Source organism: Macrobrachium nipponense, chromosome 1 (assembly GCF_015104395.2).
Source record: "Macrobrachium nipponense isolate FS-2020 chromosome 1, ASM1510439v2, whole genome shotgun sequence".
NCBI lineage: Eukaryota > Metazoa > Arthropoda > Malacostraca > Decapoda > Palaemonidae > Macrobrachium > Macrobrachium nipponense.
Window position 1 is genome coordinate 136,306,566 of NC_087200.1, and position 16,568 is coordinate 136,323,133.

The 16,568-nt window shown below is 35.5% G+C and overlaps 1 protein-coding gene across 1 annotated transcript in view; it reads right to left on the minus strand.

The window, feature by feature from the left end:
• Positions 1 to 8,756: 8,756 nt before the first annotated feature.
• The window catches only part of LOC135218947 (uncharacterized), a 25,744-nt gene continuing 17,932 nt past the window's right edge, over positions 8,757 to 16,568 (minus strand). Inside the window, exons 2-3 of the mRNA XM_064255386.1 lie at positions 9,828 to 10,057; positions 8,757 to 9,173 (exon numbers count right to left, since the gene is read on the minus strand). Coding sequence (XP_064111456.1) covers positions 8,846 to 9,173; positions 9,828 to 10,057 — 558 coding nt within the window. The 3' untranslated portion in view covers positions 8,757 to 8,845. The remainder of the gene's footprint in view (positions 9,174 to 9,827; positions 10,058 to 16,568) is intronic.

A 16,568-nucleotide genomic window follows, 5' to 3' on the forward strand; every position in this document is an offset into this window, starting at 1 on the left:
AGTGGCAGCAGGAACCGAGTGCATAAGCATTGGCCTAATATTTGTAAATTAATTTTCTCTACTTTTAATAGCGTTATATCGGAAGTTATTATGATTTCTTTTGATAAAGCACAGAGAAGTTTAGCATCTGATTAAGTGAAAATATAAATAAGACACAAGTTGGTGTAAAAAAAAAAAAAACGAAATCCAAGTTACATGTGGGTTTAGGATTGGTTACATGGTTAGACCTATTTCAAGAATCAAGGAAATATATTTTCCAGCTTGTTAGTTAATAATTTCATCGGATTTCTCATTGTGCAAATTTTTGCATGTGGAATTGCGTTGAGGGTCGCAGCAAACAAGTATTTTCGTAGGTTTCGCACTTTTTTTTTTTCAGTGCAAAAGTGAGACTGCTCTTGTCCATACGATTCGGAGTGTGAATATGCTTGGCGAGCATTATTTTAATTCGAGTATCTCCATGTTATGCTCTCTCTCTCTCTCTCTCTCTCTCTCTCTCTCAGGAACCTTTTTATCTAGTCAGGAATAACCAGAGGCCTGTTTTAAGAATCAAGCACTAGGCCTATTGGTCATGCTCGGGTGCTTCTTTATATGTGTATATAATATATCCAAAAAACTCATAAATTTCTGTTATAAAATAATGCTTGACTGGATTGAACTGATTACTGGTTGTCCGTGGAAATATGAATTTGGATGGTATCACTCTCTTAGTATGATACGCCCACTTACGCAAATTCAGTCGTAAATTTCACGGTTGGGATATGATTAGAAGATTTGAGGTAAAAGGTTGAAGTGAAAAAGGTGGAGTAGTTATTGTGGGTAGAGGTAGAGGTAGAGGTGGAGTTAGCATTGAGGTAGAGGTAGAGGTAGAGAGGGGGGGGGGGGGGGGGGGGGGGGGGGGGGGGGCGGGAGGGGTTGTTGGGGTCTGTCGTCTCCCTACTTAACCAGGTGGTATTATTACGGTGTTTCTGGTTGCTTGTGAACCGTCTTTCTTTTTTTTTTTGTGTAGCGAGTCTGTTTCCCAGGTGCAAGGACAGGTCCTGAAGGTTCTATCTTTGCCTAAATAACAGACAGTGCCCTGCATTGTAAGCCTTGCAATGCCCGGCAGCTAGGCCTAGTCACCTGAAGGTAGCAGCAGCAGTTAAGCATTTCTCGAAGATGGTGTTTTTATGCTCGGTCCTAGAAGCTAGAATCAGAACTACCAACCACACCCAACTTGTCTATTGAATCTAGGTGCATTCATGGTTGATTATGATTAATGTCTCGGAGATTTTCCCTTTACATTCTATTGATACTTGCATGGTTTTTATGCATCTTCGCTAAAATAATTGATAATACACTATGATATTGAATATTTGTTTCCACATTGCTCGAAATATACATTGGTAATGTTGATAATCCGTGTTGAACGAGAATTTCAAATTGTTTCGTTTATATAGTTTGAAGTAATTACTATACTTTAAAATAATTACGATTACCGTAATTTTTTCTTATGATTGTTGTAAATATCATAGATTTGATATTTGTGCATTATATGTTAGCTTTATTTTGCTTCATAGAGCTTTCACTGTAGAGAAAAAACAAAAAATAAATTTTTCATCTAAGAGTTGTAGTTGCCAGTTAGTGAATTTCGAACGAAATCCTCTGAAATTTGTAGCTTCAGTTTTGGAACTTACTGTAAGTGATGCTCAAATCTCATGCGACATAACTCCAATGGATTTCGTTCAAAATTCACTAACTGGCAACCTAGCATGCTCCATATTTATCTATTATTTCAATGCGGTAACGCAATTATTACATACAATATGGACATAATATGTTTCATAAGAGTGAAATCTGTCATATGTCAAAACTGTAAGAAAATGTCACGTATAGCAAATTTCGAAAAAACTCTTTCGAAACTTTTCAAAACTTTCGTTCACACATCGCTGAAGCATTTGACCACAATGAAGTCGTCATCAAGCATCAGTTCAAATGCTAAAAAAAAAAAAAAAAAAAAAAAAAAAAAAAAAAAAAAAAAAAAAAAACAAAAAAAAAAAAAAAAAAAAAAAAAAAAAAAAAAAAAAAAAATGTTGTCATAACATTAATAATGCTTCCAAAGCCAACATGAAATTTTGAAAATAGTCCTATTGATTGCTTTTTGCACCTCAATGCTGAAAAAAAAAAATGAAATGTAAATATGTATATACAAAAGTAGAATGCGCCCACCGACATCAACGTGTGAGGGGAGCATGTGTGACGTTTCCTATAATGCGGTGCAACAACAACCACCCGGTGTAACATAAGTAGGTCTACACTGAGTAGCGACAATGAAATTATCTTGAAAACACTTACCTTTATATGTGTTAAAGGAATATGTGGATTTTTATACATAATTAATTGTTTATAATTCTTAAATATTTAAAAATTATGGCATACTAGCAAATATTTCGCCTATGCAATTATTCTTTTGTCAAAGCCAAGATATTGTTGCCTAGGCCTAGTTGTTAGATTTCTTTACTTTAAAATTAACAGTCACATCTCTCTGTTAACAATTCTGGCCGAAAGCAAATGAGGTTATCTACACATTTTTGTTTCAAGTTACCTTATGAAAGAATAAATTATACACCAAAAGCAAGAGAAGGACTTTTAGGAAAATAATATCTTAAACCAGTTGGAAAACAAGTCTTCCATACGCCTTGATATTCATACTTATGATATTTCGATTAATAGTCATCTTCTCCATATAATCAAAATCATCATCTTTTATTCCTCAAAGAACAGGTAATCTCTACAAACAAAAACATTAGTAAACATTACATCTCATAATGCTTAGTTATTCTTTTAGGCCTATAAATAATTTTGCAACATATAGGCAGCTTAAACGCAGCCTAAAACTTCAACATTCAAAGAAATCTGGGTTATAATTCATATTCCTATTGTATTCGTCAAAAAACAGTAATATCTACAAATAATTCGTTAAAACAGATATATCTCAGAATGGCTTAATTATTATTTTTTTTAGGCCTACAAAACATTTTGCAACATACAGGCAGCTTAAACAAAGCCGAAAGCTTCAACATTCAAGAAAACTTGTTTTAATTCATATTCCTACGTTGAAAATGTTGTTACGACTCTTGAGCTTATTAGGTCTACTATCATAAGCATGCAGCAGACGTAGTTATGTTGACCAGTCCGAGGAGCATGTAAAGTGTGCTTATCACATCGCACTTAGAACTTAGCAGCATAAAAAAATGAAAATCAATCAAATTCAAATCACAGATTACGAAATATACCAATGCATAAAAGGGATCATATTTCCTATGTAACAATAAAGAAAATAGGGCAAGCTGTGTAATTCACAAACTTTTCGACATGTATGAACATTAGAAAAAAAGTATAACCACTACTTGGCAAACATCACGTTGAGTCTGAGAATCTGGACGATACAAGAAGAATCATGTCGCATGAGATTTGAGCACCACTGTATACATCCCTTCGGGAGTCTTGATCGTTTATGCAATTCAGGATATTGCTGAAGTGATCGCCCACCGACGCTTGCTTCCCCTACTCTCTGTGACAGCTTTTTTAGTTTTGTGATTTAAGGACTGGATGTCTTTCCAAACCCGCAGAATAATCACCGGATTCTAAGTTTCTAGACATTGCATCGACTCTTAGTTGCTTTCATTTAATCTGCAGTGCTTACGAGCAAGTTTGAACTGCACTCTCGCCTGTCTCATTTGTAATGTGGTCTTTCCCTCTGGCTACCATTTTGCCTCCACAAATAATACCAGTGTCATCAGTCGCGAAAATAGTTTAAGCAGTCAGTGCACAACCTGCTTTCATTTTCTTTTATGTGCAAATATGCTTGTAACGCGATATAATTAACATATTGTAAATAATGACATCAGTAATTGAATGATTTAGGATTTATATTGCTATTTTTCTTGCATTTCAATACATTTTATCTTTTTATCTATTTATTAATTAATTACTGTATTTCATTTTTAACAAGTGGGGTATTTTCTTTCCAGTATTTCCCTTTACTTCCTCTTACTTCTTCCCAATGACCACCAAACTCTTTGGAAGCTTGAATTTTATGTCAATGGCCCCTGTGAGCTTGTTCCATGTGAACAGGTTTCATCTACTGAATAATAATAATAATAATAATAATAATAATTAATAATAATAATAATAATATAATAATAATAATAATAATAATAATAATGTTCTAAAGGGTCCACAATAATACAAAGTGTAAAAAGTCCGTGTAATTAATTTTGAAGACTACAGAAAGCTTTCGAACCCTTCCTGGGTTCATCTTCAGTCCAAATGAACAATAAGTTACGACAAGTACAGAGGTAAATTTACCTCTGTACTTGTCGTAACTTATTGTTCATTTGGACTGAAGATGAACCCAGGGAAGGGTTCGAAAGCTTTCTGAAAAGTCTTCAAAATTATACACGGACTTTTTACACTTTGTATTATTGTGGACCCTTTAGAACTTTATATATACTCTCGTGATAGAGAGTTTTTCCCTAATAATAATAATAATAATAATAATAATAATAATAATAATAATAATAATATATTTATTATTCAAGTGTTATATGATATATTAGTCGAATTGGAAAACATTAGATTCAAATATGGCATTTCAAAAGTAATTTTAAACTGAAAGCTGAGATTTGTAATTGAGTTTAAGTTTGTTTTTTTATGTAATTGAATATATACGTACACATTTCAATCCATTTTTAGCATCTTTTAATATACAGGTTAGAAGGTTTTCACCCAGAAGCTGAACAACAACATATTTAATTTTTTCGTCGATTTTTAATGTAGTAACAAAATTGTCGTGAAAAAAGTTTCAACTAATTCATTAGATACAATGTTTGAATATGAAACGTATATTTATAACATTAAATTTATGTGAGTTACGGACTCATGCAGTTCTCATACTCATACAGAGTATGGAAATTCATGCATGAATTTGCGTCTCAAATAAAAGAATTAACGTTAAACTTGAGACATATCTGATCATGTTCTTCAATATATAACGCTGTAAATCGCAAAATTATTATCGTAACATAATGTGTTGTTGTTGATGTCTTTGTTGGTAAGCTCAGTATGCTTTATGATGAACTCTTGTCTTTTTCCCTTTTTATTTCTTCCCAAACAAATTCCGAAGTTCAGTTCAATGTTAGTTTCCTTGTCGCACATTGCTTTACGTCCTTTTAATGTTTTCATTTCTATTACTTTAAAGATTTGGTTCGTAAGACTACTCCTATGTCCTCCGGATTATACATTTATATATATATATATATATATATATATATATATATATATATATATATATATATATCTATATAATACTACATATGTATTCAGTTGTATTCCTCATAGGAAAATGAAGGTGTCTTTGTCGGAGTATGCCCAAAATTTTCGTCCTCCAATGGACCTCTTCTTGATGCGTTTATTGATAAACGCTCCAAGAAGAGGTCCATTGCAGGACGAAATTGTAGGGCATATCCTGACACACCTTTCATTTTCCTTTGTGAAATACGACTGAAATACGTATCTTCGTGTCTAAGAAGATTACTTGAATTATATATATATATATATATATATATATATATATATATATATATATATAATATATATGTGTGTGTGTGTGTGTGTGTGTGTGCTTACACTTAAAAATTCACAGTAGATGCACTTGACTTAATTAGATAAGCGAATACCACAATAAAATGATAAGGATAAATCCAAGTGCTTTCGTCTTAGTAAAGACGAAAGCGTTAGGATTTCTGCCTATCACTTTCCTGTGGTATTTGCTTATATATATATATATAATATATATATATATATATATATATATGTATATATACATATATATATATAGATATATATATATATGTATGTATAATATACATATATATATATATGTATATATCATACATATATATATATATATATATATATATATGATATATATATATATATATGTATACCCATAGTGGATACCCAGTTTAGTCACTGGCCTTGGTTCAGTGGGCTGCTGATTTCGTGTGCTGTGGCCCACCTGTTTAGAGAGGTGCCAAAGAGTTATATATTTTAACTGGAAAGTTATTAATCACTATAGGGTTTTAAATCTTGATATAAGACACAGAGGTAACTGCTCATAGCAGGGCGCGTTCTGGCCGTTATTTCTTGATGATAAGGCAGATGTGCTAACCTTGTTTGTCCTACAAAAGGATTTCCTGTTTTTGAGCGTAGAGAGAAGAGAGAGAGAGAGAGAGAGAAAGCGAAAAGTAAAGTTGTTCATAACTATTACTCCTGGTCAAGAATGCGTTTGCTTATTCAGTTTATGTTCCTTGAAAAGTATATATAAAACAAAATAGTTTATATATATATATATATATATATATATATATATATATATATATATATATGTATATATATATATATATATATATATATATATATATATATATCTATATAAATGGTTGTATGTGTGTGTGTGTGTGTGTGTTTGTGCCACATACACTTTATCATCCATTGATCAATTTCAGCCAAACTAGGTATACATACAACTTAGCACCGGGGAAAGAATAATGTGGGGACAAGACATCACTGATACCAAAGGGAGTGTGTGTGAGGAAGGAGGTTGGAAGAGGTGAAAATAAAAATAATTGAAAACAACATAATAGCGTCTAATCCACAGTTTTTGAGGTGGCTGAGATTAATAATAACACTCTTGATGGCCTTCAAGCCAAAGTTCAGTCTTAATTAGGTCGGAATGGGTGATGTAAAAATAACCAAAAATGAATGATTTAATGTTAAACCCATAGTTTTCCAGATCATTGAAATGAATACTAACAGTCCCAAGGCCCTTTAAGTCTAAGTTCAGTCCCAATAGAGAGGGTGGTTGAAGAGGTATGGGAAAGGGGTGACATGTAAATGTAACCAAAATCGACAGATATTAGTGTCTAATCCAAGTTTTTTGAGTCACTGAGATGAATAATGACACTCCCAATGCCTTTCAAGTCAAGTTCAGCCCCAATAGTGAGGGGTGGGGGGGGGGGGGGGAAGTGAAAAGGGTTGGAAATTGGATGACATTTAAAAATAACCTAAAACGACAGTTACTAGTGTCTAATCCATAGTTTTCGAGGTTGCTGCGATGAATAGTGACACTCCTGATGCCAAGTTCAGTCCTCATAGGAAAGGAGATGATAAGGGGGTAACATAAAAATGACAGATAATAACAGATATTAGTGTCTAAGCCATAGTTTTTGAGGTTGCTAAGATGAATAGTGACACTTCCAATGGCCTTCAATTCCAAGTTCAGCCCCAGTAGGAAGGGAGCGTTGAGAAGGGTTGGGAAGGGGATGACATGTAAAAATTAGCGAAAAACGACAAATATCAGTCTAATTTGAGGTGAATAGTGACACTCCCGATGCCCTTGAAGTCCAATTTAAGCCATGATATGAAGATGGGGTGGCGGGTGGGGGTGAGAAGGGTTAAATGAAAATGTAAAAAATAATATATGTTAGTGTCTACTCCATAGTTTTTGAGATTGCTGGGATGAACAGAGACACTCCCATGCTTTTCAAGTCCAAATTTAGCCTCAGTGGGAAGAGTGGTGAAATACAAAACGTCAAAAATGCTGGGCAATGTAAATGAATCATCAACAATCTTAACAGGAAAGGGAGAGAGAGAGAGAGAGAGAGAGAGAGAGAGAGAGAGTTTATCAGTTTTCATTCAGAGTTTTCTAGTGCAGCGCTAGGTTGGTCAGCTAGTATGCATGTATGTATATATATATATATATATATATATATATTATATATTATATTATATATGGTATATTATCTATATATATATATATATATATAAGAATATATATATAATATAATATATATATAGACGGATTTATCTTCACCTTCTACCTTAATATTTTTGCAAGAATAACTTTCGCAATTTATCAGTGGAGTAGATGAATTTTTTTTTTTATAGTTTTAACAGCAATTTTGGTATCAGGTATACCAACTTTTGTATGTTTATATATATATATATATATATATATATATATATATATAGGATAATATGTATTGTATACTTATGTATATATATATATATATATATATAATATATATATATATATATATATATTATTATGGTATCATATACATACGGACACTTGTGGCGTTCAACCACCCAAAGTATTCGCTGATTTCTTGAAGCTTTTCCATATAAACAGTCGCGACAAAGTCCGTTGCACCCTAATTCTAATTACTATCGTTTGCAATTAATCTATACATGGACAAGAGACGGAGAAAATGTGAATGGTGTTGAAAATTTATTAACTAGAGGATGAACTGTTCAGAGTAATGACATATTTATAATGGAAGTGAAGTATGTGTTGGAATTTATAGGATATATATATGGATGTATACTTTTTTCTTTAATTGCTTTGATATCACTATCATCCTATCATTCTATTTTTCTTGTTTTTGCTTTCTTATTTTTTCAAAATTTGTTAATGTCATTCCACAGAAATTTTGTATTTGTGAATGAGTGCACATATCACCACTACTGATACTAGTAATAAACGTAAGAATGATACATCTTCACTAGTCAGTAGTACCTACGGGTCAGATAGCATAGTTGTATTGCCATAAACTGTTTTTGAGTGAATGTTTTTGGATATAAGAATAACTTGTACTTTCCCTTCTGAAAACAATCGTCAGGAGTGAAAACAAACAGTATTAGTCCTCTATATTCGATAAAACTCTATTTATTCAAAAGGAAGGAACAACACTGTGTTTAGCACCGATAACCCTCTCCCTCCATCTCAATGTTTCCCCTTCGATTATGCGCACACGCTAGTGCCAAACAAATTCTTTTTCAAGCTATTTTGCACGGCGCATGCGTGTTTGGGGTACTTCTCCTTGACGATATCAATGACGTAATCGAGGCGCTCCCTCTCGCAGTCAGTGCAGCCGTGGCAGAGATTCTGTCCAGGGATGTGGTCAGTCAGAATATCTGCAGGGAAGAAGAACAGGAAGGGAATTAGGGATTGGAGAACCAACGCATCATGTGAGATAGTAAATGTTCTTTGCAACGTCATTTTTCTTTTTAGGCATCCAAGAGTGATGCTCGCTGGCCTCCCTTTGTGTTGTTCCCTCTTAGCTCGTTGACTTGTTTAACTTTACCCTGCTCTGATTTCCACCTATTTTATGAGAACATCCTTCTGGCCAAAACTATGAGAATATACAATTGTAAGCCAGTGGTCTAGTTGAGCTACCTTAGAATCGTGATAATGATGATGATGATGATCATAATAATCTGTTTAAAGTAAATGTTCTTATTCAGAATAGTAATATTAACTTCACTGCTCTCTCATTTAGATATCGCGCTATAGTGGCACTAATGCTTCGCACTAATTCTGTCCAAATACTGTAGCTCTCTCCTCGGCCAAAACTATGAGAACATACAAATGCAACCCAGGGGTCGGTTAGTTATCTCTTAACGGTTATAACAATGACAATAATGGTAATCGTTTAAAGGAAATGTACTTAATCAGATTAGTCATGGCTTACTGCTCTCTGTTAAATACCTTACTTGTATGTTGTTAACTGGTTGAACTGCTCTGTTCAAACACTATAGCTCACCTCACATCTAATCTAACACTGGAAGTCATACATCCTAAAACCCTGTCAGTAACCGAACCACAAAAAATACTTATAGTGACGTTAATTGATTGTAGTGCTATTTATCTCTTTAAATGCTGTCGTTCCTTTCACAGATCTAATCAGTGATCGAACGACATAAACGCAACCGAGAAAACTCACGTTTGAGAGCGTGAACCGACTCTGTCACAAGTCGCCTCTCCGATGACGCACTTGGTGTAGAAAGTGACTGTGTTGGGATTCTCCATGTTCGTAAACATTTCTCGGAGGCTGATTTTGGTCAGAGGTTCCCGCAGCTTCCTGATAGCGTCTGGCACCTGGGCGTTGACCTGCGAGCTCACTAGGGCGGCCAAGAGTGCCACTACGACTGTGGTTTGGCGTGCATCTTTCACCTGTGGGGAATCGCAAGGCTTTCATCAAATTCTTTCACTGAGGCATAAATCTTTCACGACTCTTCTTCGTGGTAGACGTCCAAGAAAAGAAGAGCCAGTGATTTTTTTTTCTCTGCTGAGGGAAAAGAGATGGGCTATCCATTGCCTTTTTCTAGACCAGACCAGAAGGAAATGAAGATCACGTCCAGAGGAAAAACGAAGAGAATCTGTTACCAGTATTAAATGAAACCAAGTATATGAACCTGACAGATAGGCAATGGGAATCAGATTATATGAACGAGCTATATTATTATCATTATTATTATTATTATTATTATTATTATTATTATTATTATTGGTAAAGAAACCCCACTATGGTGTAAATGTAAAAAGTGTATTAGAAATATACATACAAACGAGGACGTTCGAAAAGCTGACTTAAAAAAGAGAATCGTTTATATATATATATATATATATATATATATATATATATATATATATATATATATATATATATATATATATATATATTATATATATATATATATATATCGAGCTACAATGTCATTTAACATCTAATTCGCTCTACCTCGGAATTAATATATTTTCATATATGTTTAACCGAGGGGGAATTTATTAAGCGATAAATAGAATTGGGTCGATCGACAGACGCGAACCATCGAACTCTCAATTCCAGGACTTGCGGTGGCGGGGTTTTTGTTGTTTGGGGCTTCACTGCCACTCCTGGAATTGAGAGGTCGATGGTTCGCGTCTGTCGATCGCCAATTCTATTATCGCTTAGTAAATTCCCTCGCGGTTAAACATATATGAAAACATATTAATTCCGAGGTAGAGCGAATTAGATATTAAAGGACATTTGTAGTTCGTTATTTGTATATGAATCACGGTAATGTGATAGACTTATATATATATATATATATATATATATATATATATATATATATATATAATATATATATATATATATATATATCATAAGAATACCACCTTGCCCAGTCTTCTCAGTGTTAGTGATAATTGTAGCCGAAAACGTATGCTTTCCATGTTAATATAGTTTATGTTCATAGAGCGCAGTTGGGTTACAGTTAAAGTAAATTATTTATATATATATATATATATATATATATATATATACTGTATATATAATATATATATATATATATATACATATATATATATACACTATATATACGGTGTGAATGACACTATGTGTGTATAATACACTTACTGTTTAAATGTTTTCAAAGTTCTTGACCTTAATAATTGCATGGGAAGTTACGTGTGGATGTTATCTTATCATGTTAGTAGTCTACTGGAAACTCTAAACCCCATCTGAGAGAGAGAGAGAGAGAGAGAGAGAGAGAGAGAGCTTTATAGATAAAGAACACAAAACCGCAAAAATCGGATGAGGTTTGTATAAATTTCTCTGGAAAAGTGTTCGAACAATAGACATACGTACAATGAAGCGATAGAGCAAGGCCCTGAATTGCCTATATATAATTTGGTATGCTGGGCTCATTTCAACTAAACTGATGTTACTGAACAGCAGAAAATAATATCCTTATATTGTTGTAAAACAGATCCAGTAAACAGATGAACTTTTCCTGTTCCATTTCTTCTCACTTAAACGTGCGTAGCAAATGCCTAATTGGCATTTCAGTACGTTGAAGGAAACTTTTTGCATCAGTCTATAAGGTAATTATAGATTTGCATGATTCTTTAACTTGTATCTGTAACTTCGATAACTATGATTCAAGACTTGCACTTGTTCAACAGCGAGCAGATGGCTTCCTTGTTGTGCTTATGCTCTCGGGGAAAGAAATTGTTATTAACTATCTTAGTTATACCGAATAAAGGAAAAATCCATCTTTTCCGTGAAAGAGCAAATAGAGAATTATTCATTTATTGGCTGTGTGAATAAGGAACCGGAAAATGTTCCTGTCGATATAAAAGCGAACAGGTTTTCTGCTTAATTAAAGCAGCGATGAAAAATTTTCCTCTTCACCAGAGCAACAGCAAACCCAGAGGCGAATGAACTGAACCAATTCTATCCTGCACTTGCGCAGAGAGGAACTCAACTCACCAGTTGAAGAGCGGATTCTTCTGAAGCGCTAAGGTACTCAATAGAGCTTGACTTGCGTGTTATGCCTGCAGAGCCTGGCTCAGGGTGTATATATACGACGGAGGGATCCTACGACGGCATGGGACCGCCTCATCAAGGGCACGAAGTGATCGAGTAACCATTTATCCACCTTTTTTTTTTTGCTCTAGGCTGGGCGGACGTGATCCGGTGATGTGCTTCGTTCAGGGGGCACTCCTTCGTCAGGTAACTCAAGTTCAGGGTGTCAAGTAAGGGCCCCGTTCACCTTCAGCGGCTAAACATCCTTAATATTACATCACACTCACAGGTAAAATCCCTCTGTGTCAGCTGGCTTTTGTTGTTGCTCTGCTGTGACTCTCGGGTTTGCCTTTATTGGGTCTAGGGTTTCAGAAAAAGAAATAACAAATGCTTTGTATTTGCCATCAAGTATCTCTAGTCATTTTTATGCAATAAATCTAGGAAAATGAGAGAAGATAATACCGAAATATAACGGTGTCTTCTGGTCTCTCTTTTACTTTTTTTTATATTTTTCTTTTTTTCTTTCCCATTGTCTAAATTTTTAAACGGTTTTATTTTTTCTCTCTCTCTCTCTCTCTCTCTCCATATATATATATATATATATATATATATATATATATATATATATATATATATATATATATATATATATGTGTGTGTGTGTGTGTGTGTGTGTGTGTGTGTGTGTGTGTGTGTATAGACACAGCCTTGTCCATATCTGTTAAGAAACTGTATCTCCTGTCTTATTTTATTGTCCTTATGAAAAGAATACTCGTACATCCAACATGTTTTAAGCGAATTTCGTTTTGTTATTTTCCGCAATTATTCAGAGAGAGAGAGAGAGAGAGAGAGAGTATGTCCCTCCTCTCCTTATCATATAGCCTGTGAAACCCGTCAGCCCACCTTCTCCCATATCTACTATGTAGACATCATTACCATTGTGAGCTTACGGTTCAGCTAATGTCTTTCCCTCTATTGTCCTGCTCTGGTACTCTCTTGCTGCTTTTGTTTTCCAGCCCTAATTAGCATCATCCTATCGCTTGCTCCGACTTTAACTAAACCATTTTTTTTTGGTTTGCGTTGTTGATCTTCTTTGTTCTTGTCTGGACAAGATAATGTTGTAGCGTAGGTTATCTATTCAATAATTGTTCTTTTACCTTTCATTCATTTATCTTTCACCAGTTTACTTCGGTTTTCCTTCATTCAGTGCTCTGTTTAAACCCAGTAAAAGTAACTTGTCTGATCTGCTGAGAGCTACAACCTACGCAATTGCTACGGTGACTCAGTTAAGTTTAGTCTTTCCCAGCTCTTTATTCGTAAAAGATTCTATCATCTAGTTTCACCTTTTATCGTAATTGAACGGATGCTGACATTTTTTCCGGAAAACAATTTAATAGCTCTGTCTTTTGTATAAAAATAAGCGCAGAAGAATATGGCAGTATTTTGAAATATGAATGACATCAGTTCACTGCCTGAGCAGCCTCCGTCGTCGTTCACATTGGGTTGGTGGTGGTAATCACAGATCTAAACCAGGCCCCTAAACGCCTTATCACATTTACTGGATGCCTAGGGCAAGAGCATGTGCTGGTATAAGGCAGTTTAGTCAAATACTGACCAACCTCCAATATTACATGATAAAACACAGTGCTTGCTTCAGTATAACCAAGTGCACAGTTCAGAGTCTGACTAAAAATGACCCAAAAAGAAGCTGAGAAATGGAATAAATGATTTTGTTGAGGAAAAGGAATAAGGAATTAATCATAGCTAGCTTTCAAAATGATACATCTCTCCTTCTCTGAAGTTATGCGATACAGAGATGGGGGTTTTAATTCTGATGAATTTATCCTCTGTAATTACGGTACCGGTGGCAGTGTTCACCGGATATTACATTTACCCAGAAACAGAGACATTGTATTTTTACCAAGAAAATCCTCTCGTTTTACTATATATAACAAGTGGATATTTTTCCCGATATTCTAGTTTTCGATAAGAAACGTATCATACTTTACCCACAATACACTTTTTGTATAGAATATATAATGTTTATTTACCAATAACATATTTTTTTAAAGATATGTTCTTCGTTAAACATTTCTTGGGAGTAATATTTAAAAATATGTCATATATATACATGTATATATATATATATATATATATATATATATATATAATCTAATATTTATATTATATATATATATATATATATATATATATATATATATACATATGTATTTTAATTACATTTGTATCTGGTAAAAATTGACAACTCTTATAGTAAGCAATGTGTTAACAGTGTCTCCACGTAATACCCGGCGGTCTTTCTGCTCCAATCAGTGCCTTAGAAATCTTTCAAATCACAGCTACTCGAGGACTATTGGTCCTGCGAAATGGTAAACGAATGCAGTGTATGTGTTAGTGCTTGGCCCTTCCTTTACCACAAAAATGTCATCCGACCAACCTCCAACCGTTGCGCAAGTGACCCTGGCACCTACCGGTGTGCCTGACGGTTCCGACGTCGAGTCCGCTATACTATCTGTCAGTGATGTCTTCCCCGATGAGGAAATTAACGTTGCATATACGAAATGCAAAGATCTGATACCAGAGAACATTCTCAAGGAGCGATCCGCGAAAGACCTGTCCTCTCACAAGAAAATATCATTTATCACTAAGTGGCTATAAGGACCTGCATGGTGGAAATCTACGCCGATGACCCTTACATCTGCCTCCAAAGGGCCTGCTGACCTAAAGCCTACCTGCGGTACCACACGGCAGAAAATGCCTTCCAAAACAGCAAATCACTCTCAGAAACAATTGGAAAAAAACTCTGAAAAAATCGAGGAGACAAATGATAAATTCTCAAGAATCTGGGACGTGATCAAGGACTACAGGAATCCCTAGACAGTCTTACAGCTGTGGAAACAAACAATCTCGCACGGATCTGGGATGCGATCAAAGGAGTGCAGGATTCGATAGACAATTGCACAGATAGCCACCAGACTCATTTGAATGCGGCATCCAGTTTTTCCTCGCCTCCCAGCAACACGGGAGTGTCCCCATCACCTAAGAACGTTCTGAGGGGACTGTTAGTTTCCCAACTTCTCCCTCCCCTGTGCCTCCGGCGGAAGATAGATCGGTGATGATTACCAGCCCTCTGATTCTCCCAAGCCTATCTCTCCCGCCCCCACCCCCCAACCCCCCATCGGGGATGCAGATGAGAGTGATTATGAGGTGTCTGGCAGCTGGCAGATACAAACAAGCAGAAAGAAGAGAAGAACATCTTGTTTGGCCGCTGGACCGGAGCCTAACATTCGTCTTTCACCCACCCGACACTTGAGAAGAGATGTCACGTAGTAATTCACAATCTGCGCTCATCGGTGACGCTAGACGCCATAGTAGAGAGTCAAGTTTCTCACTGGCTCTGACCCACTCATCTCTCACGAATTCCCATGCAAAAAGTAAACATAAAGTGGCTTACAGGATTACCTGCTATTTCAACACCTCGACGTTCTTAAAGGCGAGAATTTCGGTCCTAATATATTAATTTTCAAGATATAACCTAATCCGGGACCAACCAAACCCCAGGGGAACTTACTGACACCCCGACCAGTGTCATTTCCACCGCAAAGTTGCCAGCCGACCGCACCCGCCTACGGCGAGTTGACTGCCCGCACTCCTCCTGGCTGACCCACCATCCACCCAAATGATCAGCGCATTCATCTCCCATCTTCGTGAGTAGCCATGGATACATTAAACATAATCTCCTTGGAATATTTTTTTTTGGCCTCAAGCAGAACATTCCTCTTCTAAACATGTTCTGCAAAAAAACTTCAAAGAGATCGTTGCATTGCAATAAACGCTCCTCTGGCCACATGACCTTTCCCATCTGCGATTCAATACATGAAGACTTTGGAACCTTCTCGACTTCTTTATCGATGCAATTTACAGATCAAATCATAGCCAGTCGCCTGAAAGGGGGCCTTTCTCTCCTGTGGCACAAATCGTTAGACAATAGACAAAGATGGTGACCTACAGGAGTGACAGATTGCTGGGGCTTCAAGTGACAGTAGGGAACTCTAAAATCTTAATAATTAATGTTTATATGCCATGGGAAAATAACAATAATTTCGATCATTACTGCATGATCTTAGGGGAGTTACACAGTATTATTCACGATTCTCCTGTTGTATAATTTGTATAATTGGGGACCTTAATTCCCACCACCCTACAAAACAATTTTATAATGAACCTACTCGCTTTTGTCGAAATCATGCTCTCCAAATTAGCGATGTAATGCTCCTCCTCCCTCCCCTCCTATTCATATCATACTATAATGGGCGTAATGTCTGTCTGTCTGTCATTTAATCACGGCAAACGGCTGGTCAGATGGGCATG